Source organism: Columba livia, chromosome 26, assembly GCF_036013475.1.
Source record: "Columba livia isolate bColLiv1 breed racing homer chromosome 26, bColLiv1.pat.W.v2, whole genome shotgun sequence".
In the NCBI taxonomy this organism is placed as follows: domain Eukaryota; kingdom Metazoa; phylum Chordata; class Aves; order Columbiformes; family Columbidae; genus Columba; species Columba livia.
This window is the reverse complement of record NC_088627.1, coordinates 5,256,359-5,283,675: the sequence shown is the minus strand read 5'-3', so window position 1 is coordinate 5,283,675 and position 27,317 is coordinate 5,256,359. Positions and strand designations below refer to the sequence as shown.

At 50.0% G+C, this 27,317-nt stretch overlaps 1 protein-coding gene across 1 annotated transcript; it reads right to left on the bottom strand.

Annotated features, from left to right (window-relative positions):
* Positions 1–204: 204 nt before the first annotated feature.
* On the bottom strand, positions 205–26,890 carry WDTC1 (WD and tetratricopeptide repeats 1). The gene is made up of 16 exons (XM_065041929.1): positions 26,625–26,890; positions 20,348–20,492; positions 18,182–18,265; positions 17,249–17,295; positions 15,974–16,085; positions 15,355–15,542; positions 14,374–14,556; positions 13,975–14,069; positions 12,216–12,331; positions 11,020–11,095; positions 9,182–9,278; positions 7,871–8,044; positions 4,575–4,810; positions 4,026–4,194; positions 3,411–3,603; positions 205–3,261 (listed from the first exon to the last, which is right to left on the bottom strand). Exons 2-16 carry the CDS (start codon positions 20,450–20,452, stop codon positions 3,064–3,066), a joined length of 2,073 nt encoding a protein of 690 aa, XP_064898001.1. The 5' UTR covers positions 20,453–20,492; positions 26,625–26,890; the 3' UTR covers positions 205–3,063.
* Positions 26,891–27,317: the final 427 nt, after the last annotated feature.

Genomic DNA, 27,317 nt, shown 5'->3' with positions numbered 1-27,317 from the left:
CACTAATTCAGCAGCCACCACAACTTACAAGCCACATTTTGGGCTCCCCACTCCCCGTTCAAGTTTCCTGGGCCCTCTGCTCTCCATGAAGCAGCAGAGACAACAACCTGCCCGCCCTCCACCCACCCGTGTCCACCTCCAGAGAGGAGAAAGGTAGAACAAAGCCAGAACAATCCCCCAAAGAAAATGACACCAAGAAAGAACTAGAACAAAGAATTGTTTAATTGCTTAACCCTTTCTCTTCCAGGGACCAGAGAAACAAGTTTTCTGCTCCTTCTAACGAGGGCAGTAAGGCTTGTGTGTTACCTCTACAACTGCAGGGGCAAAGTTTACGAGATGATCATCTTTTAGTACTCGGAAAAGCGAGAAGCAATGGTCATCGCAACACTAAGAGAGTCCTAGAGTCTCCTAACGGAGAGCCCATTGCTAGAATACAAAAATAAAGGAGGTGTCCCTGCATATCCCAGGCTAGAAAGAGTTAACCAGAAAGAGCAGGAAGAAGCTTTCCCAAAGAGGGGGTTGAAGTAAACAGCAGAGGTCAATAAAGCAACATCTTCTCCCTACTTCCCCAGCATGTTTTTTCCTTCACCAATAAATACAAATGTCTCGTTAACAAGCGACAAAGCGGGTAATCTGCCCACGACAAGGGAACAGGGGGCTAGAGGCAGAAAGACTTTTCTCTCCCCTTCTCTCCCATTATTATTTCTCTTTTTTAGCCTAAGCAGCCATTAAAAACCCAACAATCCACTGCAGAGGCAGGGAACCTCGGAGCTTCCGCACTGCAACCGGCAGGTAAACGAGCCGCACCGTCTCGCAAGGGTAAAAACAACAGAAAATAGCTGCCACAGCAAAAGGTGAATGGGGAGGGAGAGGTCTGTTCTCTTCAGAGCTTTCCGTCTCAGTCTCGGCTTAAAAATCAAAGGCTGCAGACATTGTCTACTGAAAGCTGAAAAAGAAGTTTGAGTGGGAGGAGAAGGGGGGGAAAAAGAAAGAGAATGTGTCTAGTAGGAAAACCTAAAGCAGAAAAATGTCAAAAAGCCACCCAAGTGAGAAGAGTTTGCTGCTGCCTCCAGGTTTTGAAGAGCTTTGAGTGTTGGGGTACACAGGGGTTGGGGGAGCTTGTACGCAACCAAAAGGGAAACTGAGGAAGGAGTCGCGTCTACCGTGCTGGTACGGCGTGAAACACGGCAAGGCGGCCTTGGCAGCCAAGTGACAACCGCGCCAGCAGAGCTCTGCTTCCGCAGGGGATGGACGGACGGACGGCCTGCCAGCCCAGCCAGGCGCTCTGGGCACTGAGGGACGCGCTCCCACAAGACTGGGGTTTGCTAAGGCTCGGTTTTATGCAGACATGAAAGAGCAGATGGACATCTTAGTCTGAGGGGCAGAGACCAGGTCCCACTTAGCTCCACCGTGATGACAAGGGGGGCACGAGGAATCCCTCCATGCAGGGAACAGTGTCCTTGGAGAGATGCTGCCGGCTACGAGACTCTGACCTCTCTCCCTGCCGCACAAGGCTTGTTCATCTCAAAAAGACTGTTCTGGAAGGGAGAGGAAGCCGGTTACCACTGCGCAGTCTCTCTCATCGGCACCTGGCAGCCAGAGGAGGAAAGGGGAGGCCTCTCATCCTTCCACAGCAGGAAGACCAGGGATTGCAGCACACGGAAGAACAGCCCTAACGCAGCAAACACGCGCTCCCAGACACACACCTCGCACCCCTGGGACCAGGCCAGCATGTTCAGACCTTCGGCAGTAAGAGATACGAGAGAGCGCGGAGCAGTTAAGATCTCCAGGGGCTCTTTGGTCTTAGTTGATAGTACTAGAAAAAAAACAACCTCTTCAGATTCGGTTGTAGCACAGCTGCATGAGATCTATTTGATAGTTAGTGTTTGGCAACTGCAAGAGGGAGAAACAAAGCTGTGTGTTCCATGAGGGGGGAGGAACGGAAGAACAGTGCTGCATTTCTAGGTGTGTTCCTGGCTTTGCAGCCAGAGTCGGCGTGTGGAGAGTGGGAAGAGGAAGGAGGGTTCCTGAGAGGACCACTAATCCATGGGCCGTTACACCAGCGAGGCGGGGGAGGCCCGCCTTGGTGAGACAGAGCGGCTCACCGCGCAAAAACGCTGCTAAAAGCTCCAAACTTCAGCTACAACATGGACACGGTGACAATGTTCCCAGCTCCTGCACAGGTGACATGGAGGGGAGAAGGTGAATACAGCCACACACAGTTCAGGCAACAGAGAGAGAAGGTCTGAATGAGTGTTGTTACCAGCCCCTTTCCTCAGCAGCTTTAGCTACGCGTGTCCCAGGCTGCTGATCAAAGCTGCTCCCGCTGCTGTCACCTCTCTCCACGGGTTCACAGACCACAGGAAAAAGTATCAGAGCTGGGCAAGCACCTCCTGCCCTGTTGAGCTGCACACACTCAGCGCCTTTCCTGAGTCATCAACTAAGACAGATGCCCAGGGACAAGACAGGCAAGATCCAGTCCTTAAAACAACACAGCCACATCTGGTGACAACGTGTTGGGGATGGAAGCCAGAAAGAAAAATGTTATGGGACAAAATAGGTATTTCGTGGCCAACAACCCTAAAGCAGGGGCCTCTAGACGGGCTGGTAGCACAAAAGCAGAGTGAAGCTTTCAAGACCAAGATCACTGCAGTAAATTCATTCCGTAACCCCTGCCCTAGGTTTGTATTTTATTCAGGAATTTAACATCCCGTCTGCGAATGCATGAATGCGGGCAACATCCTCCTCTACCAGATCACACAGCAGCTCTGGAAAAATACACCGCCAGCTTACACTGCTCACAGACAACTCAAAGACCCCCGTTGGGACTAAACTCCACTAAAGGCAAACCCGGACTGCACTGCCACGCTGCTCAGTAGCCTGACGGGAGGAGGAGGAGGTGGTGGCGATGGTTTAAAGAGACGGCTGCTCCTGCCCCTGCCAGCTTGTCCTACTCTGTGCATAGTGCGAAACAGTGCAGTCATTCGTCAGAGAAAGTTCAGGACCAAGGAAACTAGGTTCCCTTTCAGCCAAACAACTAGAGGAAGGAGAGGCAGTTCTGTTTTAGCTGGGCCGGCACTGGACTTGCCCCTCTGAGCTGTCTTCATCATCTGAGCCTCCAGCCCCGCCACTGGTCAGTCCTGTAATCCGGTACCCCATGTTGAGCAACATCACCTCCAGCGGGTCGGCATTCATCCGCCTCTGGTTGGCTTGGGAAGCACCTTCCATGTCTACTACCACGCGGCCATTGAGAGTTTCACTCTGCAAAAAACAAAGGGAGAGAACTCAGCACGACAGCACTAGGACCAAAGAGGGGCTGTTATTGCTGCTGTAACTCTCAAGAGATCCCAGGAAGAAAGACCAGAGTGCGTTACATGTCACGACAAGACAGTCTTTGACGGCTCTCTTACCTCTGGCCTCGGGTTCCACAGTCGTACAACCGGGTCGATGCCGCTGGTAGCCAGGAAGCAGTAACTGGGATGAGGCTGGAGACAATTCACAATCGACTCGTCTCCCTGCAGCACTCTAACGAGGTTGGTGGTTTCTTTCTCCCAGATGAAGAAGGAGCCGTCATCTGAGCCACTGACTATGTACTGTGCATTGCTAGGGTGAGAGGAGCAGAGGCTGGAGATCACGGCTCAGAGCCAAGGCTAGTCTCTAGCAGACAGCCGAATCTCAGCTGGCGTCTATAATCAGCGGGCTGCCACCCCTCACGCTTACGGATCCAGACAAAGCTTTTTGTGTTGCTTCCCTCCATCCCCAGGATTCACGTTTGCAATCCCAAATGGCTTTTTTGAAATGCTAGCCCAACCGGGTCCTCCGTGGATCTGCTACCGAACCAGCTATTCACGCAGCCACACAAGGAGGAGGGTTTCTGTCATCTTTTTCAACCCTGCAAACCGGTGTCAGCTGCATTTTATGAACAGTCACATGGGGCTACGCGTGAGGCTTTATCCGACGGAAGAGAGCACTCTGCTGCTGCTCACACTCCTGTCCTGCATCCCTATTATGCTCTGCCAACATACCTGCCAAAGAAATTGGCCTCTTTGATGTCTGTAGTAGTGTTACAGTGGCCACAATATCGGAATTTGTAGTCGTAGCTGCGCTCCCTCAGCACCATCTCATCCTCTGAGATGGAGTCCTTGCGGCCCGTGGCTCGCAGCCGGATGGGACCACCTCCTTTCTTGTCTTCAGCTGGAAAGACAACAGATTTCCCTCATCAGAATTTGGGGAAAAACATGTTCTCAGCAAACAGAAAGCACTCTAGGAGACTGCAATAGCATTAGAGAAGAGTTAAGGACATTCCAGCAGCAAGCGGGATTTAGAGCACAAGCTTCCTTCCAGATTATCTCCTGGGCACATCAGATTCCTTTTATCATACCCTCGTTCAAGCGCAAACCAGGCCCAGGCGCAAGGAAAGAACAGGCTCCAGCCAGTTTTTGTGCACAATAACAATCAATCTCTCTCACAAGTCGGAGCTTTACTTCAGAAAGGCAGTTTAAGGAGAAAACTCCTTGTCTGATCATTAAATTTTAGTATAACCTTGAAGAACCACGCTGGCCACTGGCACTCACCGTTATCACTCTTGGAGAAGAGGGCTGCGTTGATGTCCCTGTCCAGCGCGTCGCAGGCGCTGCTGTGTGCTTGTTCCGGGAACTTCCCTTTAAAGTCATCCAGACACTCCAGCGCTTCTGCCACGTACTTGAGTTCAAAGAGACAGCGGGCGAGACGGAAATGGGCCTTCAGGTGGCACGGATTCAGGGATATGGCCTTCAAGCAGTCTCTTAACGCATCGTAATGGTCCCCATCCCTGAAGAAAAAGCAAGGGTGGGTTAGATAGCCCAAGTGGAAATAGCAAACGTTTTCTGCTGCTGTTTCCCAGCCCTCATTTCACCCCACAGCTTGTTTCCAAAAAGCAGACAGCCTGCAAGCTCACGGACTAACAGCATTTGCTGTTTCCCAGGGGCACCAAGCCCGGCTTCTCTGCTGCACCTCCACACATCTCCCTGTAACATGAAGGCCAATGGTACCTGGGGTGGGTTAGAAGGGGGTGGTCAGTAGGTCAGAGAGGTTCTCCTGCCCCTCTGCTCTGCCCTGGGGAGACCACACCTGGAATATTGTGTCCAGCTGTGGCCCCTCAGTTCCAGCAGGACAGGGAACTGCTGGAGAGAGTCCAGCGCAGCCACCAAGATGCTGGAGGGAGTGGAGCATCTCCCGTGTGAGGAAAGGCTGAGGGAGCTGGGGCTCTGGAGCTGGACAAGAGGAGACTGAGGGGGGACTCATTGCTGGGGATCAAGATGGAAAGGGGGAGTGTCAGGAGGATGGAGCCAGGCTCTTCTGGTGACAACCAGGGACAGGACAAGGGGCAATGGGTGCAAACTGGAACACAGGAGGTTCCACTTAAAGATGAGAAGAAACTTGTTTGGGGTGAGGGTGGCAGAGCCTGGCCCAGGCTGCCCAGGGGGTTGTGGAGTCTCCTTCTGTGCAGACATTCCAACCCGCCTGGACACCTTCCTGTGTAACCTCATCTGGGTGTTCCTGCTCCATGGGGGGATTGCACTGCACGAGCTTTCCAGGGCCCTTCAACCCCTCACATTCTGGGATTCTGTGATCTTCCCGTAACGCGACCACGCAGCGAATACACAGCAAGTCCTGACCTGCCATTTTAAATCCGACCGAGCTGATCTCACAGAGAGAACACATTTCGGGAAGTCCTTTGAAGATGGAGGATGCAGGAGCCCTCTGGCCAAGCAGACAAGGCCTCTCCTGCACAGGCGAGCAGGGCTCGTGGCAGCGCGGCGGCTCACGCGTGCCCCTGTGTGGACGCACGGCGTGGCAGCACGATTCCCTGCCCACAGCCACTTGTAGCCCTCGAGGAGCTACGGAACCACCGCACTTCACAGCCCTGATGGACAAATGTGTAAAGCAGCGGTCTCTGCTCACCCTCATAGGAAAAATCGGCAAGTTTTAGAAATAAGCATTACAGCAGACTGGTGTCACAATGGATATTTATATCCTTTTTACAGTTACTGGACGCTATGCTTGATTTCCCCAAGCTGTGGGGATAAGAATGGCTCTGCGTGTGCTCTGGAACGGGGGAGACTTGAGGAACCCTGGTGCTGGTATCCAGTTCGGACTGCGGGAGGCTGAGAAGTCAGGCAGGGCTCGCACGCCTGGTGCACCAACGGCACAGAATCAGCCAATCGTTTTGGTCAGAAAAGACTTTTAAGATCATAGAGTCCAAGCTCACACTAGAAATCAGCTAAGTATCACGAGCATAGACCCTAAAAGCAATCTGGAGAGGGATGCAGGTGGCTCTTACAAGCACATTTTGAAAGGACGGCCTTAGAAGTGCTGCAGGGTACAAGCGGCATCTTCAGGGAGATGAGCACGGGGAGGTTTGGAAATTACAGACCTTCTTTTCCACCAGATCTCTCCGGTTTTCAGAGAACGAGGCCAAAGCAAGACCTGCAGTATTCTGTGGCCTATAGCTGTTGCTGCTCGGAATGTGAAGGACACCCCAGAGACACGTGTGGTTCAGCGTGGGACACCGTCCAACCGCGTCACCCTCTTTCGCAGTGACACCCAGCCACTTTCTGCCATACACCAGTAAATGTTTCCAGCAGAAAAGTGCCCTGTTTTTTCCACACCTGAGAAGGTATCAGCTCAGTGCTACTTAAATTGCAATCATTGCATGCCACAGGAACCCATTGCACATGTATTTTCACATCTTCCTCCTCCCGAAAACTATAGCAAAGCAGTAGCTGACACACAGAAAGGTTCAGATCTGCCAACATCCTTCGGGAAAGATGATTTCTATAAGAAAAATGTCATTCAGGAGATCAGCACTCGGCTTCTGTCTTCCATTCCTTAATCCCAACCTATTGTTCTTCTCCCTCTGAACACTGAGGTCTTTTTGAGGCAGCTCCCAAATCTCTGCTATTGCAAAATGGCCAGTAGGCCAGTTACCAACAGTCACAACAACGGCTGGCTGCTCTTTATCTTGGCAAGAAGATGGGAGAATTCATCCTGGGGATTTCAGCAGGGAGAGGAGAAGGATATCCTCACAAAGCAAATGTCGATGAAGGACCACAGCTATTTTAAATATGTTAATGGCAAGTCACGCTCCTCAGTCTTACCCTGCTCAAGGGGACAGATACTAAAATAACTCAGCTGTATCTTGCAGATGCAGCTCTGGCTATTGGTCAGAGAAGACATTACCTACTGCAGAGGCTAACAGAATATTTTGCAACAATTAAGGCAGAACCTCCCCCAGACTCTGCGGCACCAGTTGCCACCTCCCCAGATCCCTCAGGGGGGTTTGTTTCCAGTCCCGGGAGTGTGGGTTAGCCGGGGTAACACAGTCTATCTGCGGTACCAGTTACTCGGCTAAAGCAGCAACCAAAGCAACTCCAGGCAGTCCCACAACCACCTTATATCACGAGATAAGGAGTTAGGAAGCACGGTAACCATTACCTCATCTGTTGACAGCCGATTTAGAGCCACACTCTAATGCAGATCAGAACTACCCAAAGAAATGCAAACACCCTTGGAGACACTCATAATGCTGTTACTCAGAAGTGGAATTTTGGTTTCTTTTTAAACAGGAAAGGAACAGAACGTTACTCAGCATGCCAGCGGGCAAAACGATGAGCTATTACCAGCTGTGCTTGCCTGTGCGGGATCTGTGGCTGTAATTTCTCCAAGACACGCCGCTGTGCAACCCCCTTGACCTATGCCAGAGGTGACCCAGTTACAGTTTGATCCAATAACCCCCCACATCAGCAAATCGGGTGCTTCGCAGTGGCCAACAAGGCAGCGTGGCACTCAGAAGTGACGCTAAACTCCCCGATATTCTCTCCTTCCTTACCACTTGCGCTTCATGTAGGCAGCGGCCCTGTTTCCGTACAGCATGGCGTTGTTGGGGGCCTTCTGCACTGCTTTGCTGTAGAGCTGGATGGCTTGTGTCCACAGCTGGCAGGCAAAGGCCTCGTTGGCTTGCTGCTTGATCCTCTCCAGGTAGGGAGGTAACTCCACTTGGGGACTGAAGGGGAAGCAGAAAGGAGCATGGGTAAGCCAGGAAAATGTCTGCAGTGTTTTGTTCTAGCTTAGCAAATCCCAGCATTAACCAATACCAAAAGCTGCAGAAAAAAGGCAGAAGAAACCGTGTACCTGAATAACCTGAATGCAGGAGGAATGTTTCTTTTTGACCATCGTGTGGCTGTTACCATTTTTGCTTTATATACAGACATCAATTCAGAATTGAACAGTGGGTATTTTCAGTGTCTAATCCCTCGGACTTCACAATCCGCCTTTTTTTTCTTGACTGCATAAAAAACATTCTTAATCCTCTCTTAGCAATGTATAACAGAATGCAAATTCGGGAAGAAACCAAGCATCCTGCACAAGGCTCAGCAACCCCAAATTGCAGCCACATCTCTGCTGCTGTGGTGGAGGGGCCATCTAGAGGAAACGAGCCGAAAAAATCCAACAAAGTGACTTTGGTGGAACCTAACACTACCCATATATGGTATTAAGCAACTGTGTCTTGACTTTTAACCATGTCTCATCAGCCGGAGGAAAAGCAGTCAGCAAGATGTGCTTCGAGTCTCTTCCTGCTTCATCCCAACTGCATTTTGCTCGTAATGAAGGCAAGCAGCAGGAACAATAGAAGAGGGCTCTCCATCCCTTCCCCACTCACATGCAGACTGCGGATACTCCTGTATCACTGTCGTAAAGCAATCTGGGCTGCTTCAGTTCAGTCTGCAGCAGGAAGGTGCCCAAAAAAAATGGCAAAGCTCTTTCGACCTGATAACCTCTCCCATTTACCAAGACACAGTTCCTGCAGGTCTGGAAGCAAGAAGCACTCAGGACAACAAAGAACACCTTGCTTCCAGGCCTGAAAAGTCATTTCTCAGTTCTGTCTGCAGTAATTCTTCACAAGAGGGGAAAAATCCTCATGGACAACGCTCCTCCCAGCATCAGATCTTGCCTGATCTGACTCTAGTTCGCAGCCCACGCACCAGAAGCAAATACAGCTCCTAAGGCAGAGGCCACTTGACAATCAAGTCAACATGCCAAGTGGATTTGCACTTCACGCCTTGTTTAGTGGCACCAAACCCTGGCAAGAGGACGAGGACAGAGCCGTGGGGCTTTCACGTAGGTAGGAACGTCCCCTCACCTCACGTGTGCTCTGCCTTCAGACAAGCGGAAGCCGTTGCTGTGCAGATGGATGCCGTTCGACACGCCGTTGGTAGAGGTTTTTCCATTCTGCACTTCTGGAGGTTAGAAAGAAAACCATACAGCCACGCTAAGTATCAATGTCGATTATACAAACTAATATCTGAAGCTTCAGGGGGTTATTGTACAGCTGAGCCAACGCCCATCCAGAGCAGAAATCAAACTTCCATGATTCCATGCATCCCACCTCCTCCAGCCACAAGGATTTGATTTGCCTTCTTACATTGGCTAAAATAACCTTTGCAGTGTCCTTTGCAACACACAACTCTAGAACAGAGAGTAGATACACGGAGAACTAAGTGTACACACACAAAGAGAGCAGAGCGTGAACTGAACTGCACTCACGCTGAGCCGAGGCCGTAATGGAAGCACCTGATCGATCATCAGAAGCCTGACATTTAAAACTGCTCTAGTATTTAGTAACATTAGTAAGTGTATATTTTACATTCAGTCAGATAAAGAATCATGGAGCTAAGCTGTTGAGCAGTTAATAGAACAAGGAGGATGAGTAGAACTGCTGGAGGAATCCAGTAAAGGAATTCCAGATGCTTTCCTCCTTTCGTTCTTTTCTCACCCTGCTGCTCGAGGAGCTGTTACAAGCTGAACTAATCCTCTGAAGGTCATGCAGCCACATCACCTGCCATTTCTGCAGAAAATATTCAGCTTCAAGCTCTACAAACTGCATTTACAATGCAGCTGGGAGTGCTCCTGCGGCCATTTCACAGGCTGGGAAATCGGGGACAGCGTCCAACCCATCTACCGAACCGCTCGGAGATTTTGGTGTGCGGAGACGTGCACGCACATGAAACTCAGCCTTTGTACCGATGCCGCCTTTTCACAGCCTTTGTCTGAATTTTCTGTGCCCAACAGGGTGGAGCGTTTGCTGCAACCACAGCACCGTGAGCCTGTTCAAACGCTCTCCTGCCATTTAAAGCGTGACCTCACCAGATCCCGCCGTACGGATCGCCCACAGGCATTCAAGACAGAAGAGAAAGGCAGGCAGGACGTGGATTTGCTACCAGGATGTGTGTGTTAGATTAAGGCCTAAGGCGCACTGAGTACACAGATCAAACCCCGCCAGAGCGCTGGGAGAGCAGGGAAGGGGCTGAGCAGGGAACACTCCCTGATAAGAGTCAGCTCTGCCCGGGGAATAACGCTGCAGCCGCTCTGTGCCTGCAGTATCTGTGTGCAAACAGGCCCTGTAAGAAACAGGGCCAGGAATAAAAAGGCTTTTGGCTATACTTACTCATCAAATAAATGACTTTTTGATTCAACTATCTCACCCACCAGGAGGGATATTAGTGCCAGGCCAGATTCTTAGACTAGCAAAGAGATTGTTCTGTCTCCTTCCTAATGGGCGCATCGGGGGATAACAGATGTATTCTACATTTTACTGTTATGTTTAAAAAAAATAAAAACATGCTATTTCCATGCCAATCCACAAAGTTTTCCCCCTCAGTCTAAGGCAGGATGCTGGGACCCCAACCCCTTGATGAATTCTGCTTTATCCTTCGTGCGCAGCTCTAAATGTTCCCCTTAGTTCACACACGCGCACACCTCTCGACAGCTCACCTCTCCCCTCAAGACACAGGGTTTGTCACTCTGTAGAAGGGGTTTAGAACATGGGGTACGAACTGCACTGTAAAAACAGCCCAGGAACACCCGTGCCCTCATTAATTTTCCTAGTTCCTGCCCAAACCGGGCTGCGCCCTTAAAAGGTCGTGTGGTACATGATTTCACTCTGCCTTCCACTCCCTTTCAGGATGGCATCGTACTTACCCCCTGAAGTATGGCACTTCTTCGGGAGGAGAAAAGTGTATGGTCGCTGTTTGTACGTTAGATCAAACAAATAGACCTAAGGAATGAAGACCAAAAAACAATGAGTCAGTGAAACACAGAAGCTCAAGTCACAGAAATAAAACAGGGCTGGACGGTACGTGGTTCCATGTCTGTGTTTTGCTATTTCCAATTTTCTAACTGGGAATCTGGTTTATAGATGGGACGACAGCACCAGTGGCACGTTCCATTCCAGCACTGGGTTCTGAAAGAATAATGCTAAGAAACAGGAGCCCTGTTGCACCCAAGAGGTAAGAGAACCCTCTCCACGCCTCCAGAACTGAAGAGATGTCCTGACCACAAGTGAACCTGCTCCAAAAGCTTCAACTCCAACAAGATTATTTTAACCATGTAAGTAATGCAGTGATCATGAAGAAATCAAGCATTTATTGAGAGGAAAGATGCAGTACACTAAACCGAGGTAAAAGTCTCTTGGAGATGAAACCAAGATTTCCTGAGAGACTCCAAAAGCAGCTCTGCAAAGCCCTAATTTAAAACTGCTGGTGTAGGAACTGGCAGCCCAGATCAGACCCACCATCCATCTCACCCAGCACCTTCTCATAAAGGGAATGAGCACACGTGTGAGAGAGATCTGTAGAGGACAACCATGGAGTAACCTGCCCACAAGCGAAATTCCTCCTTAATCCATGCTGATCAATGCTGTCAGGAGGATTTTCTCATTTCACTGATGGGCTTTACAGAAGATCCATGAATATCACCCAGCACTTAAAATTAAAGCAATCAATATTGCAGGTGAAGGCCTTTGCCTCCCTAAGTTCCTTGTTCACTACATTCTATTACAGAAGCAGTTTGATGTTTCAAGAATGAGTTATGAAATCTTTTCTAGGTCAGCAAAGGTCAGTTCCAGAACTGGTTTGGTTTTTTTTTCCCTCTTCCAGAGAGCGAAATGTGAATTGGAAAACCAGACAGAATGTGGTTCAAGTTTGATCAGTGGTAGCACAACAAGTGAATCCCTAATACCAAGCTTTTGGTCTGAAAAAAACAGAAAGCAGTTTACAAATCAATCACATTACCCTCAGAGAAGGTGCTATACCCGTTTTCAAGAAAGCACAACGTACAGTGACTCAACAAACACAACCAAATGTGAAGTTTCTGCCAAACTGCAGCTGTTTCCCTACCTGCTCCCCTCCCATGTTGACCAAAAGCTCGGTGCCATCAGGACTGAAGGTGACGTACGTGGCCACCAGGACCCTCAGCCGGTTGTTGTAGTCTGGAAGCTTCACGGGAAGGTGCCCTGTGGCGAGAAGAGGTCCAGACGTATTAGCAGAACCGGTAACTGTTGTCTTTGTCCTACCCCAGCTGCTCCCTTTCACAGGAGGTTGTTAGGAGAGCAACATCACTCCACGTGCACCCAAGTGATTTTCCATGTCCCATATTGGTTATTGAATCCTTCCATCAGCCACCAAAACACGGAGATGTGCGTAGCTGCCTCTTCACAAGTTCCAGGTATCAATCTGCAAGGCCACCTCCATGTGAAGAGAAGACTGGATTTACAACTAGCTTGCTAACAATGGAGTCTGCAGAACCCAGCAAATCTCAGTTTTAGGGATTCACTATGGATTCGGCTTCTGCAATTTGTGGCCATCTGCAAACAAGAACCTCCAACCTCAACCCTCTAAGCAGGTTTCCTTAATAAAGCCCTCAGCACAATCAAACTAACACTCCTAAATATTCAGCTCACACACAGGTTCTTTTGCTTCAGACAGCAGATGTGTTGCATGACCAATTCAGATTTCTTAAATTCTCTGGCGGGACTCATCAGAAGCAAAACAGTCAAAACCGGTCTGCTGAACGTGCTGGTCTAAGACACTCAAAAAACAATCAAACATTTTTGGGGAAAAAAATAGTAAATCATGAGCACTGTAAAAGAATGTCATCTAGACTGCCCAGATACCGCATCACTGGTTCTTCATCTGCAGGATGAGGACGAGCCACTTCTGTGCCAAAAAGATGTTGAACAGCAGCCTTGCTGGGACCAGTTCCAGCAGAAAGCCTAGAGCATCCAGGTTATCCAGTCCCCAACTTCCCAATAACAGTGACAAAAAGGCATTTATGCTAGATCAGAAGTGAGACCAGCTCACCAACACACACCACTGCCAGATCAGGGAGAGCGAGCAGGCAACGTCAGCAAGAATTACACAGAATCCCAGAACGTGAGGGGTTGAAGGGCCCTGGAAAGCTCATGCAGTGCAATCCCCCCATGGAGCAGGAACACCCAGATGAGGTTACACAGGAAGGTGTCCAGGCGGGTTGGAATGTCTGCACAGAAGGAGACTCCACAACCCCCTGGGCAGCCTGGGCCAGGCTCTGCCACCCTCACCCCCAACAAGTTCCTTCTCATGTTTAAGCGAAACCTCCTGTGTTCCAGTTTGCCCCCATTGCCCCTTGTCCTGTCACTGGTTGTCACCAGAAGAGCCTGGCTCCATCCTCCTGACACTCCCCCTTTCCATATTGATCCCCAGGAATGAGTCCCCCCTCAGTCTCCTCTTGTCCAGCTCCAGAGCCCCAGCTCCCTCAGCCTTTCCTCACACGGGAGATGCTCCACTCCCTTCAGCATCTTGGTGGCTGCGCTGGACTCTCTCCAGCAGTTCCCTGTCCTGCTGGAACTGAGGGGCCACCACTGGACACAATATTCCAGGTGTGGTCTCCCCAGGGCAGAGCAGAGGGGCAGGAGAACCTCTCTGACCTACTGACCACCCCCTTCTAACCCACCCCAGTATGCTTCACAGCACAGAAGCAAAATAAGCTGTGATTCTGTGGAACGTCCCTGTATCAGAGAAGAGCTCTTCCAAGCAGCGGTTTCTGGTGTGAAGGGTGCAACTCTGCTTCTTCAGGTATTAAAGTCCCATCAGTCACCCCCAGCACAGGTCCCCGTACCTGCCACGTAGTACTGCGCCGCTCCATCCGGGAGGGGCTTCTGTCGGTCGCAGAACGTGTGAACTCCGGCTGAAGGACTCTGCTTCATGCTTTTTCTGTCCAAAAAGAAGAACAGTCTTATGATCACAGCATTCAACTGCTGGAAGCCTCATCTACGCCGGTGCTTATTGTTCACGCACAAGGGCAAGGCCAACAAAGCTCTGCAGTCACAAGCCGGCCTTACACATCCCAGTGCGCTCACACAAACCGAAATTATTCTCTGGGTGATAAAAAAATACTGGTAAAACTCCACAGCAGGACAATCAAGAGCCAGATCATTGCAACCCCCCCTTCCCACCAGAGCCTTGGACAGATTTCTGTACCACTCACATCTGCCCAGAAAAAAACAGTTGTCATTACCGGTGGTTGTGGATCATGCGTATGTCGTAGAGCCGCACAAAGGGGCCGCTCGCCCCTACTGCTAAGTAGTTGTTATCCTGGGGGTTGACCGTCAGGCATTTGGCCTCCACCAGCTGCCCGCAGTACTCGGTCAGGTCTATCAGGACTTCCGAACGTTTGCTGTTCTCCCGCAGGTCGTACTGTCTGCAAAGGGAAGAGAGCGTCAGGCAGCCCGTGCCACTGGGTAACGGAATCACAGAATCATTTTGGTTGGAAAAACTCCTCAAGATCATCGAGTCCAACCATTCACACCCCCCAGCACTGCCCCATGTCCCTGAGAACCTCATGTCCGTCTGTCCAGCCCTCCAGGGATGGTGACTCCAGCACTGCCCTGGGCAGCCTGTTCCAATGCCCCACAGCCCTTTGGGGAAGAAATTGTTCCTAAATCCAACCTCAACCTCCCCTGGCGCAACTTGAGGCCGTTTCCTCTGAAGAGGAAGAGCACTAATGACATTAACTGCTATTTGTGCCACCGGTTACCGGAAGTCCCTCAGTTCAAGAGACACGAGGCCTCAGTACTGGGATAACCACTAAAACCAGCTCTATAACGTGCACAAAACTATTCACATTTCAAATTAAACTCCCAGTCGTGACCTCACAAATAGCAGCTCATATGAAACAAACTCTCGTAGTAACATTGCTCATCTTAGTGCCTCAACGACTCTAGAGGGAAACGTCTCTCAGCGTTGTATCTCCCTTCCGTTTGATATGGCTGTTCCTTTCCTGTCCTCCCTTTTCAGTGGAGGAAAAACAGAGGAGCTGAGGAAAGTACTTATCAGAGGAGTCTACATTTCAAGATGAATCCTGCCCATTTCAGGAAAAGGAAAGATTAGCTTAAGCTCTTTAGTACAGAGACAGTTTCTCTTCAGATCTGTGCACAGTACATACTGCAGTGGATCCTAATCCAATTAATTTTGGGGCAGAACAATGAGAGTTCTGTACCTGATTAGCCCGTCTTCTGCTGCACTCCAGAAGGTGTTAGGCCACATGGGAGCCGTGGCAATCCGCTTAACTCTGTTGGTGTGATCTCCAAACATGTGGATGGTCTCCTTGACAGTCAAGTCATGGACGTGCACTTTGGAATCTGCAGCTCCCGTGATGAGGATCCGATCCCCTGAATGCGGCAAGAACTGTGGGGAACAGATTTGACATTTAAAAGCAAGAAGCGCTGAGGCTGTTCACACAGACACGGCCGAGGCGGCCTGGCACGTCAGAGTGGCTTGTTTTTAGGAACATGCGATGACCCACGTTATCACCTACATTACACACAGGCCAGTGTGCACACTGAACAGTCACCAGCTCCAGCGACACACCAAATAGTCTCACCCCCATTTGCTACAACCATTTCCTTTGAATTTACAAAGGGAATGAGATAAGTCCAGGAGCTGCATAAACTAAAAAGTGCACATAGTAGATTTAATGCAATTTTTCCCTGACATTAGAAATATTAAATTATTTGGAAGGGGAAATCGCTTGCAGGAAAATGTTTCCCAGCAAGAATCTATTCTCCGGCTGCTTAGGTCACTGATTTGTTAGCTGTTCATTCCACCTAAACATATACCTTGACGGAAAAGATGTTCGCAGTATGTCCCGTGTGCATAGAAAGGAGTTTCTTGTGGTGCAGAGGATCCCAGACAATGGTATGCTGGTCATCAGAGCCAGAGGCCAACAAGCTAAAAGAAACAGAAGACAAGTATGCATCAGGTATTCTGTTCTAAGCCGTGCCCAATTTCTTAGAGTGGTTTGACCACAGCCATTAAGTTAATTCAGCTCCAAGCAGCCCATTTCCTCCCTCTTTCCTCAGCCATGTGCTCCAGTTGCTCGCCGTGCACTGATCCATTCAGCCGGTTCAGGGAGCTAAACCGGCCGAACATCAACCCCGCAGCAGATAAAGCGAGCGTTCGTCGTTGGTTCAGCTCACTGAACCAGCTCACCGCAGACTCGGGTGGCACGGAGGAAAACAACAGGAGCGTTTGGTCAAGAACAAAATGTAGGGCCTCCATTTTCCTGATTAGCCTGGCTTAATTAACTGCTCTGCACCATCCACAATCCATTCCTGGGCTGTGGATGTGCCCAAGCAGTCCCAGGCCAGGGCTCTCTCATTGTTTTCCAGTGCAGGGTGTGGGAGCGGTATCGCAAGGCGCTGTTTGCCTTGTTCATCTATCTTCATTCAAAGCAAAAGAATCTGACATCTGCAACCATCAGCTGTTTTAAACTTAGTTCCCTGTAGCCTGATCTTTTAAATACATGAAATTTTCACTAGTAAATAATCCTGAGTGTTATCAGACAGCAGGACTTTGGATCTTACATGAGGTACGTCAAAAATATACGCTCTTCCACCCAGCCCTTTCTCATGCAGATGCTCTGTTCCACTTGGCTAACAGAAATGCTCTTAGGTTTAGTTTCCCTCTAGAACTGGAGAGAGGGGTAAATGCTCTGCCTGTCTTCCTTAGATATTTGTCCGCCAGCAGAAGCTTTGAGCAGCACGGCGAAGGGGGTGGGGAAATGTCACTACCAGCTGGGCAAATCCTAAAGATCCATTATAATCCATAATACCACTTAAGAGAAGAGAAGCAGCCTTCAATCTCCACTTCTTAGTCTGACCATTTCCCTTCTGAACTCACGAAAGGGGCGTTTCTAATAATATCCAGATATATTTAACAAAATAAAGCTTTTTTTGAAGCCTGAGCTCTACTACGGTTCAAAACTTGGAGCCTGAGCTCCACTTGACCAGGAATGGGAAGCAGCTGCTTATGATAAGTCACCCCACATCCTCCTCTTGGGAAAACCTGGGGTTATGGGTTTATTTATCCCCCAAATCAAGGCACATACTTACTCTCCTTTTTCATTCCACTCTAGACAGTTGACACACCCAGAGTGACCCTGAGGAACAACAAGAATTTAAAAAGGGAAGTTAGTATTACACAAACTTCGGACTTATCGAACGGGGCTGTTCTTAGACAAGGACACGGAGAACTTGCGGCACAAAACAACTTGTTCCCATACAAGCAGGTTTTTTCATTCCAACTCTGAAAAAAACCACCCCAAAACACCCACGTGGCAGATAAGCACCTCCAGAAAAGACAGACATGCTATAGCGGGGGGGGTAGAAAAGGCAAAACGAAATGGCAGTTTAGTCTCAGAGGCTGCAGATGAAATCGTGCTGTACACACGGAAAGGTGACCTTGCTTCAAAAGCCCTTGGCTAGGCTGACAAATTACATGTGAAGATTCTCTGGGAATGCAGGGAAAACACACTTTTGCTAACTCTTAGAAGCACCTTGCTGCTGGGTGACTGTAGCACACATCTTCATCCAAATTAACTCCCAGCTGCAACAGGAAAAACTAAGAGAGCATCGAGTAGCGTCTGATATGGGAGATGTGGTAGAAAAAGGGGGATAAACAAGTCCTTCCTTCCCCCAAACCAAGATATCTTTTTAGGCTGTGTCAGGCTGCAATACAAGCACCTATTCTTTAAGTCTTCGGTGTCAGAGCTGAGTGCCTTGCCCAGCTGACAGTTGTCTTCTCTGGGTACCCTGTTAGGATCAGTCAATCGATAGCTGTTAAAGGTTTGTGTGTAGGTGCGTTATTTAACGCAGAAACCTCACACGAGGTCCCACCGAGCTATCCCTGGCCCTTATGCAGTTCAGAAGACGAAGTAATCAGCACCTATCCCACCCGAGAGAATTCCAAACACTCCCGCACGCTGTCTTTTCTGCATTAAGTTGTACAAGTAGCTCAGTTTGCTATTTTAAACAAGACCCACTCACTTGCAATTCTGCTTCCAGGCCCAGGCGTCGAATGAAGGGATCGGTGACGTGATAGTGTCGCTCGAAGCCCAGCGCACCCCTCTCCTGCAGGAAGCAAACAAGCCACACTGACTACAGCTATACAAATACACCTCTTTTTTTTATCTCTTTAGGAGAAGATTCAAGAACTTGAAAAATCAAGCAGGGTCTCTGCCATGTATTGGGTTGTGCGTAGCATTAGGTACCTGTCCTGCAGTAGGGAGACATCATCTGCATCATCTCCAGGTAGGCAGTCTGTAATCCTTGCCCCTGAATTGGTTTAAAATGATGTTTATCTAATTGCCAGGCTCTGCCTGGATAGCCAAGAAGTATTTTGAGAGGCCTACACCAAGACAGAATAAGTTGCCTATTTTGGGGCCAGAAACGATGCCTGTCGCTATCTCTCAGCAAGGATCTTGAAAGCAACTCACTCCTGAAGACACAGCTGCTCAGAATTCTGCCATTACACAGAACTTTATCACCACCACAGGGCGAAGCACTGGGGAACGTAACTGGGAAGCGTCCGTTAGAGATGGCTTATTTGCTCAGAAACGGAGCAGGAGCGCGTGGCCGCAGCACCACAGCACAGCCTGTTCTGCAGGGAAGGAACAGCTGCCGCAGAACCGCCGCAGTACGAATGAAGGTGAAGAAAACAGGACAGTTGTTTCCCCTGTGAGCTCACGAGGTCCACAGATGCGTGAGCAGATGGCTTCCATGGGAGGAGGCCAACTGCAGAGGCAGGCGTGAGGGAAAGAGAATGCGAGTCGTGTTTTGGATGGAACATCTGATGTCCGAGGAGATTCCGTCCCAGAACCTGATTCAGCCTCGGTCCCATCCCGTGCTATAGTCAGGCAACTCGAGCCATCGTTATCACAATTTATAGATGAGAATACTAATGGCAAAAATCCTAGTTACGGTACTAGGAACGCATCAGGAGTCACAGGGCAGACACAAAGAACCAGTGTACGACGCTACAGCTCTGCAGAGCAACGTTAAGCAATGAGCTCCACACAACAAAAGCTTTTGAAAACAAAATGGAGACAGATATAAGGGAATCGGAGGAAAACCAAAACCGAACAGGCTTTTAGTAGCAACTTCCATTCCGAACGTGAAACCCCTTGACATGTTTTTACAGATAGCACTCCTAAAACACTGCTGGGCCCGGTGCAAGGTGCTGCAGTTATAATTGCCTTGCTATTGCAACCTCAGTGGCCTTGTGAGCTCTGTGCAGCAGGATATTGCTTGTTCCACAAGGAATCGTCAGACTTAGCAACCTTGCCAAGGTCACATGCAGACGTCTAACAGAGCGGCCAGGGTGAAAAAGTCCCAGGCTAATGCTCTAACCACAAAACCATCCCTTCCTTGTTAGAGCCACCAAATAAATCTGTGCACGTGGATTAAATAGCAAGCTTATAACACAAAGTTTGGTACCAAACTGCAAAGTGAGCATTCAAGCTCCTAGTTCTTCATTCTGGCCACTTACAGACCATTTTTGTGAATGCTGATTACCAGCAAAGCTGCAAATGATTTAAGGCCTCTGAGTCCAAGTAATAATTGACTATTGTGTCTGCGGGAGCTGGTCCTTTCACATTAAGAGATATTTCACAAATGCAGCCATCAGATCACTGATCCGACCACCGCAGAAGCTTTTCCCTGCACAGGGGAAGCAAACACACCGCTCTTTAAAGAAGAGAGACAGAAAAAGACTGAGACAGAGATCGTCAACTCGACTACAGTCAGAAAATACCTTTGATGGCAAGATCACACAAAGAGAACACGTAAAGCAGCAGACAGAAAACTCTCGAGGGAAGCTGGGTAAGGGTTCTTTGTGGTGCCCAAACACGAGCAGCCAGATTTCTCTCTTCAATGTTGTGCTCAAAAGGAACAGACCTGCTGATGTCAAACCAGCGCAGTGCGCTCCTGCTAGGGAGAAGAACCGTTACGCCGCGCTCCATCCCAGCTCTTCGGTAAGGACAGCGATAGGTCCTATGTGTTTGGTCTCTTAAGCTTCTTATACAGCTTATCGATACATAAGCAGCAGAGATCTTTCCATAAGTAAAGGCAACAACACGAGTATTTTGCGACGCAGCAAATGCTGATTCCGTCTGCTCTCCACCCAACACAAGCGAGCGCTTGGCCAGCGCGTACCTTGATCTGTCTGTGGATGATGTCTCTGGTAATGTTGGCTTTCGCCATCTTCTGGCAATGGGGCAGATGAGAAGCTATCGGAAGAGCTGCTGTGCATCCAAGCATGCCACCAGAGCGAAGATCCACACCAAGGGCGTTTAATTACCTGCAGGACACAACAGGGAGAGAACGAAGGCAGACAAATACATTAGGCCATTCATATACAACGTCAAATACTTGATTTTCAAAATACAGTGGTGGTTAAGAACTGAAAAGTTTTGTATAAAGGCTTCTGCAAGAAACTTGAGAATGGGAAGGAACAACGTAAGACTGAAGAACATCCGATGAAAGAGGCCATGCCCCGTTTGCAGAGAAACCCACGACGAACAGAACTCCAGACCTACATCAGCCTCAAAAAGTCCCATTTTTATGGCAGCAAAGACCCCGCAAGGCCAGGGCAGCACCCTGATCCACAGCTGAGCTCCCACCATCGCATCCGATTTCACATCTCCCAAACTCTCCATCAACAAGATGGATTATACTGTGAATAACAAAGCATCGATATTTTGGCCACCTTTTCTCTCTCGTTTACTACGTTTGATTATCAGCCAAAAAAAAAAAGAACCGAAAGGGCATAAGTGTTCCTTAGAAATCACAACAGCCAACCATGAGGTGACACTATCACCTCAACACTCAATTAGCAATAGAAAAGGGGTGATCATTTAAAGTTGTATTTCCAGGAGAAATTAAAGGTTTTCCACACTGTTAACCAAGTTCCATATTTAATGCACTAACCTAAATAATTTAAACCCTATAGAATTAACTAAACCTGCTAGAAAACATTCAGATGGTGGAGTCAATGTCGCAACCCTGCCCAGCATAGACTAGTCAGTCTCTGAGAAATGATGCAGTTCACCTCATCTACACACCGCAGGCCCCGACCTGTCCCATTTGGGTATTTCTACAGTTCTCTTACAAAAAAACTTTAAAAATATAATAAAAATTAAACATCCGTTTTGTCCTATGTAGCCCACTGGTTTTAAATTCTCTTTAAAAGCTTTCACAAACAGAACAAGCCCAAATTTTCAAACACGTCCTCTTTTGAATGAGGAAATGCTGATTCACTGAAACAAGAACATTTCACAGAAACGCAGCAACAAATAACTCAGCTGAGGTCGGGCTGAAGTTTCGACAAACCCTGCCTGATGCTCCACCGGTTCCTCTGTCGCGTTGCTGCAAAACGAGGGTGCCGACCGTGAGTGACTTCAGGTAGGAGGTACCAAACATTCCCGTTTCCGCACAGAGTTTGGCCAATGTGGAAGTTCGGCTCCTCCGTGCAGCGAATACAGCAATGTCACTCAGACCTACAGATGGCAAGAAAAGCCAACAAAGAAACTGCAAATTGGAATTCGGAGCAGTAGGCTCCCAAGCAGGAATTTCTGGGAAGGCGCAGGATCTCTTGAGTACAACACAGAGAACAGGCACAGGTGTTTGTGGGTCTCTGCAGATAAATGTCGCTACAGCAGCCGATGAGCAGCCCTTGCAGTTGTATTCTGCCTTATTCTGAACATATGATGAGAGCACAGGCCTTGAACGTAAGGTGAGTCGGGACAGCGCGAGGACTTCGCTCCTACTTGTGCCCAGCGAGGGCTGATGAGCCCGTGCCTTCCCCAGCTCCGACTCCAACCCCAGACACACACACCCAGCCCAAACTCACCCCCCGTCCACGTCAGTGTCTGCAGCAGAGACTTCCAGTAAAGCAAACAGCCTCTGCCACGCACCTCGACTTCACCAGGGTGGGCGAAGCTCAACTCACGCCCCCAGATGTTGGAGCAATTAGCTGAGATTTTTTTGGATCTCATCATCTGTTTTAGTGAGTAAATCAGGGGTTCCCTAGAAGCCACTGACCAGTCTGAAACTGAGCTAGTGTATATGGATTTGTCTGTCATGTACCCAGTTAATCCACATTCCTTTTACTCCAGAAGCAGAATCACAGAATCATTTTGGTTGGAAAAGCCCCTCAGGATCATCAGGTCCAACCATAACCCACCCCTGTCCCTGCCCTATGTCCTGAGACCCTCATGTCTGTCTGTCCAACCCTCCAGGGATGGTGACTCCAGCACTGCCCTGGGCAGCCTGTTCCAATGCCCCACAGCCCTTTGGGGAAGAAATTGTTCCTAAATCCAACCTCACCCCCCCAGGAAAGCCAGCATGCATGCCCAAGAAGACACCTTAAGTTTTAAGCATATTTAACCTCATTCACTCTCATGTTAAGTAATGCTGGTTCACTCCCAGGCTTAATAGCAGGAGGCAGCACTGTGAACGCATTTGCTCATCAATATTTCACACTAATTCTTGTAGTAGATGATTAAGCTATCAGATTTTGATACCTATCCTCTAGCTTTCCACCTGAGCTTAGAGGAGGTATTGGTTTGCATGTTTATAGAGACAGAGTCTGTATGGAGACAACAGCAGCTGCCCCAGCGAAGAGCTCACAAGCACGGGAAGGAGGGGAAGCAGGAACCTGCAGCAAAGTGCATGGAGGGGCTGGAGAGAGTTGAGAGAAGGGAACAGAGCTGGTGAGGGGCTGGAGCACAAGTGTGATGGAGACTGAGGGACCTGGGGGGTTCAGCTGGAGAACAGGAGCTGAGGGGAGACCTTCTGATCTCTGAACTGCCTGAAAGGAGCTTGGAGCCAGGGGGGTCGGGCTCTGCTCCCCAGGAACAAGCGCCAGGAGCAGAGGAAACGGCCTCAAGTTGCCCAGGGGAGGCTGAGGTTGGATTTAGGAACAATTTCTTCCCCAAAGGGCTGTGGGGCATTGGAACAGGCTGCCCAGGGCAGTGCTGGAGTCACCAGCCCTGGAGGGCTGGACAGACGGACATGAGGTTCTCAGGACATGGGGCAGGGACAGGGGTGGGGGTCGGTTGGACTCAAGGAGCGAAGAGCTTTTTCAACCAAAAGGATTCTACAATTTGAGGATTCTAAAGCACTCAGCACAAGGGCAGGTGGATCCTGCTGCCTCTGCAGCTCAGAGGTGAACACGGGAAACCAGGCCAGACCCATCCCTACCTGTGTCCCAGGCCAGCTCCACATCCACGTGCCAGCCGGGCTCAATGAGCCACACTGCTGGAGACACCCACGGGGATGTGGTTTCCAGACACACTTTCCTGCTAATTTCTGCAAGAAAGAAGACGACTGCCAACTCAAAAAGCAGCTTCATGTCAAACGGGAATACATGAGCCCAAGGTGTCTCTCTTGTCTAAACAGGGCTTGGTTTGGCGACCAAATGTTGTAAAATGCTTAAAGGTCTCCCAGAATATGTGTATATGCTTGGCCAGGAAGACTCTAAGAGCCTTTCTTGCTTTTCTGATGCTGTTTTTCTGTTGTCCAACAGGTATTGCACAGCCGCAAAGCCTTTGGCAACCTTCAGTTATCATGGAATCACAGACAGAGAATGAAAAAGCCCCAAATTCTCATTCCAGGTCCAACTTTGTCCATTAGCCACAACTGGTCACAATCCCAGACTCACATTCACCATCAATATCATCACTAATTAGTTCTGGAGTTAATACACGTAGAGTTCTTACTATGAAACAAGCATTAAGTGCTCTTAACACTAGATATTATATTGACCGCATCATTGTCCATGGAGATCAACAGTTTCTAATTATGTTAGAAACTGATCCTGGCATAAAGCATAAAATCCCTCGAGGTTTGTAGATGTCCTGGAAAAAAATATATAAATAATCAGAGAAAAATAAACAGTGTCTCTGATTTCTTAGACACATATAGGCTTCCAATCACGAAAGCCCTTCAAAGAGTCTGTGCATTTCTTACCACTAAAGACATGGAAATTCATGTAACATGTTCCTCTTTCAGCAAAACCTGCCATTTTTGCTCCAGCAAAAACCACCGTGCAAATTCGGTTCGCTTTTGGGTATATGGTTTCCTAAACCATTCATGCAGTCCTCTGGCTTTTACCTAAACCTGCACAACCAACTCGTGATGAAATGAGAGGATTAAGTCCCGGTGACATGGAACAATTTCTGATAAATTCGCACTATTGCTACCAGTGATGATCCCACAAGCAGCTTCACTTTGGCCACCCATAAGAGACCATTGTGACCTTTCTTGGTCATTTATTAGAAGACACTGGAGCACGTTTTTCCATCACCTTTCACGAGTATGTCTGCACTCAGTTACAAGCAAGAACAACCTTCCCTCGTCCCTCACTGTTCCAAACCTGCCTGGGATACCCCAGACAGGACTAAAAACCCACAGTCCGGTTAAAGCCTTCACCTCATCCACGGCGGCACCATGAAGCATCCAGAGGGACCGTCCGACCTGCAGCTCACCCGCGGACTCTTCTGCTCCCGCGACGCAAAGCTCCAGGGGCAGAAAAAGAACTTTCGCACACTTGGCCTTTAAATCTGCAGTCAAAAATTAACAAGCCGCAGATTTCTGCAGGCTGTGGGCTCAAAAGCTGCCAGGCTCTATTTACACTGACAGTAACGTAAGAGCCTCTTAAGCTCCTGGAAAAGTGTGCTTTGAAAGGGTGCTTCAGGGTACGGCGAGGAACAAGATTCTCTGCCTTTCCCCAGCTGGATCTTCTAATTTTCCTGAAACAATCACTCCAAGTCTAGAAACAAAGCCTCAACATCGATAATGCAAACGATTAGGTTGTTTTAATAATGAATGGTCCCAACGCAGCCGGGATTTTGGGGGGTTGTTCCTTCACTTGAATGTATTCTTTCCCCTCACAGAACCACCTACACACACCCCCTGACCTCACTTACACACACAATAACGTCCTGACCTGCAGACGGGACTTCAGTGTTCAAACCTGGTGACCATCGCCCTTCCAAAAAGCTCCATCGTCACGAAGAAACTCCACGAAGCAGCAGCACTCGTTCTTAAATGAGCAATCCAAACCCTCACTGTTTGGATGCACCCAAGTTTCTCAGCCTCCAAACTCAAGGTCATTGATAAAGCAGCAGTCTGCACACTACGAGCCTTGCGGATCCGCAATTCATCCCTAAGGAAGATTCCTGTGACCCTTCCCTTAAGCATCTATAAGTTACTTCACCCATCCAAATACCACCTAGGACCCAACTCAGTAATCTTTAGCCTCTCAACTTGTTTTCCCTATCCCCTTTACCTTGATTTTCCAGGGGGTCACGGATCAAATTAAAATATATACATGTAAATAGGTCGATTTTTTAAACAAATCTAGAGAAACAAGAAGAAATGACCTGGTTAACAGCAGACACCTTGTAAAAAGAAGGTTTTGCTACAGCTGATGGGAGTTGCCAGGAGCAGCAGTCGCTCCTCAGGACAGATGGCTCGGAACACGGATCCAGCCAACAACGGAGGGGCTGCTAAAACAGAGGTGGACAGGAGAGGAGGTGGGAGCTGCGACCTGACAGACCCAGCACAAGAGGACGGCAGTGTCAGGGAAACTTCGATATGCCCAGAGACACAGCACTTAGAGCTCGGGCAGCTGCCCCCTAAGCTGGCATCGCACCTTTAGTCTTCATCCTCCAGCTGATCACCCATAGGAAAAGAAGAAGATGCAAGACAACCCCTCGACCCAGCACAAGTTACAGCCCGATGCCAAAACCCACATGGCCCAGTGGCTCCAGGAAGGAGTTCTGCCAGCAGACACTGGGCAGAGGAGGAAAGGTTGGTATCTCCACACGAGGGGCTCCAGGACACCCGCCAGGGCAGGGGAGAGTTTCAGGTGAAGGCTTTAGCGAGGGAAAGGGGAGCAGGGCAGTCAGCCCCTAGGAAAGGGAGACGAAAGTGAAGCCAGGGCAGTGCCAGCTGTGGGAGGGGGGAAAACAGAAGCCAAAAAGCAGGAGTTGAAGCTGGGGGGTGGGTACCAGCCAGAGGATGCAGGTATGGACAGGGCTGGGGGAAAGGGGTGCTTGGTTAGTGGGGGCAGGCAGAAGGGATGGGAAAAACGGGGGGTGAGGGGCTGGAGGGGGGCTGGATAAAGGAGGGATGGGGTCTGACTGCTGGAAAAGAGGAGTGGGGGGATGTCTGGCAAGGAGATAAGGGGGGAGCAGCTGACAGGACCTGGGGTGGGGTAACCCGCAGAAAAGGGGGGATAGCAGGGGGCGTGGGGGGAACTGTCAGATGAGGGGCGGGGGGGCTGCTGACAGGAAAGGGGGCGCAGGGGGGACAGGTGACAGGAAAGGGAGTGGAGGGGGGACAGGTGACAGGAAAGGAGGTCCAGGGGGGTACAGCTGACAGGAAGGAGGGGCTGCGGGGCCCGGGCGGCCTTCGGGACCGTTACCTGTCAGGCCTCCCGGGCGCAGCGGGCACTGGAAGTTGCGAGGCTCCATCCATGCGGGGGGGAGAGCGGGACCGAGAAGAGCGGGGAAATCACAAGGGCCCCGCAGTCACCGGGCGCCGTCCCCGGGGCTCGGGCAGGGCCCTAAGGTGCGGGCCGGCCTAGGCCCGGCCGTGCCCCCCGCCCCCTGCCCTGTTTACCCCTCCAGCTGTCCGGGGCTCAGCAGCACCCCCCGCCGCCGCTCTCCCCGCGCCGCTCTGCGCATGCGCCACGCCAACTGCGCCACCGCCCGCCTCACACCCGCAGCCACCCCGACCTCACGCAAACGGCGCAAGTCGCTTTCGAGAATACCTCCTCGGCCTGCCCTCCAGGCCGCCGTCACGCCGTGATTGACAGCTCCCTGAACCAACGGGAGAGGGCAGAACGCTTCCTTCAGGCTCGACCAATCGGCGTGGAGGGGGGCGGTAGTGCGGCTCCGCGAAGGGGCTGCTGGGAGTTGTAGTCGCAGAGGCGCCATGGCCGCCGGCCCGGGGCCTCCGCCCGCGGAACCGGAGCCTCACGGCCCGGCCACCTCCCTCTGTCCCGCCGCCGGGCCTTTCCGCGGCTCCCCTTCCGCCTTCACGAAGCCCCGGGGCTGCTTAAAGCCAGCCTTCGCTGGGCTGGGATCCCCTCATCCCACAGGCCGCAGTGGGGCCT

Excerpts from the sequence above, each read along its gene's own strand:
- WDTC1 (XM_065041929.1), bottom strand. The coding sequence starts at position 20,452 with ATGCTTGGATGCACAGCAGCTCTTCCGATAGCTTCTCATCTGCCCCAT. Across the intron at positions 12,332-13,974 it reads GGCGCAGTACTACGTGGCAG|GGCACCTTCCCGTGAAGCTT; the intron begins GTACGGGGACCT and ends TTCTCGCCACAG. Across the intron at positions 9,279-11,019 it reads GAAGTGCCATACTTCAGGGG|AAGTGCAGAATGGAAAAACC; the intron begins GTAAGTACGATG and ends TCTAACCTCCAG.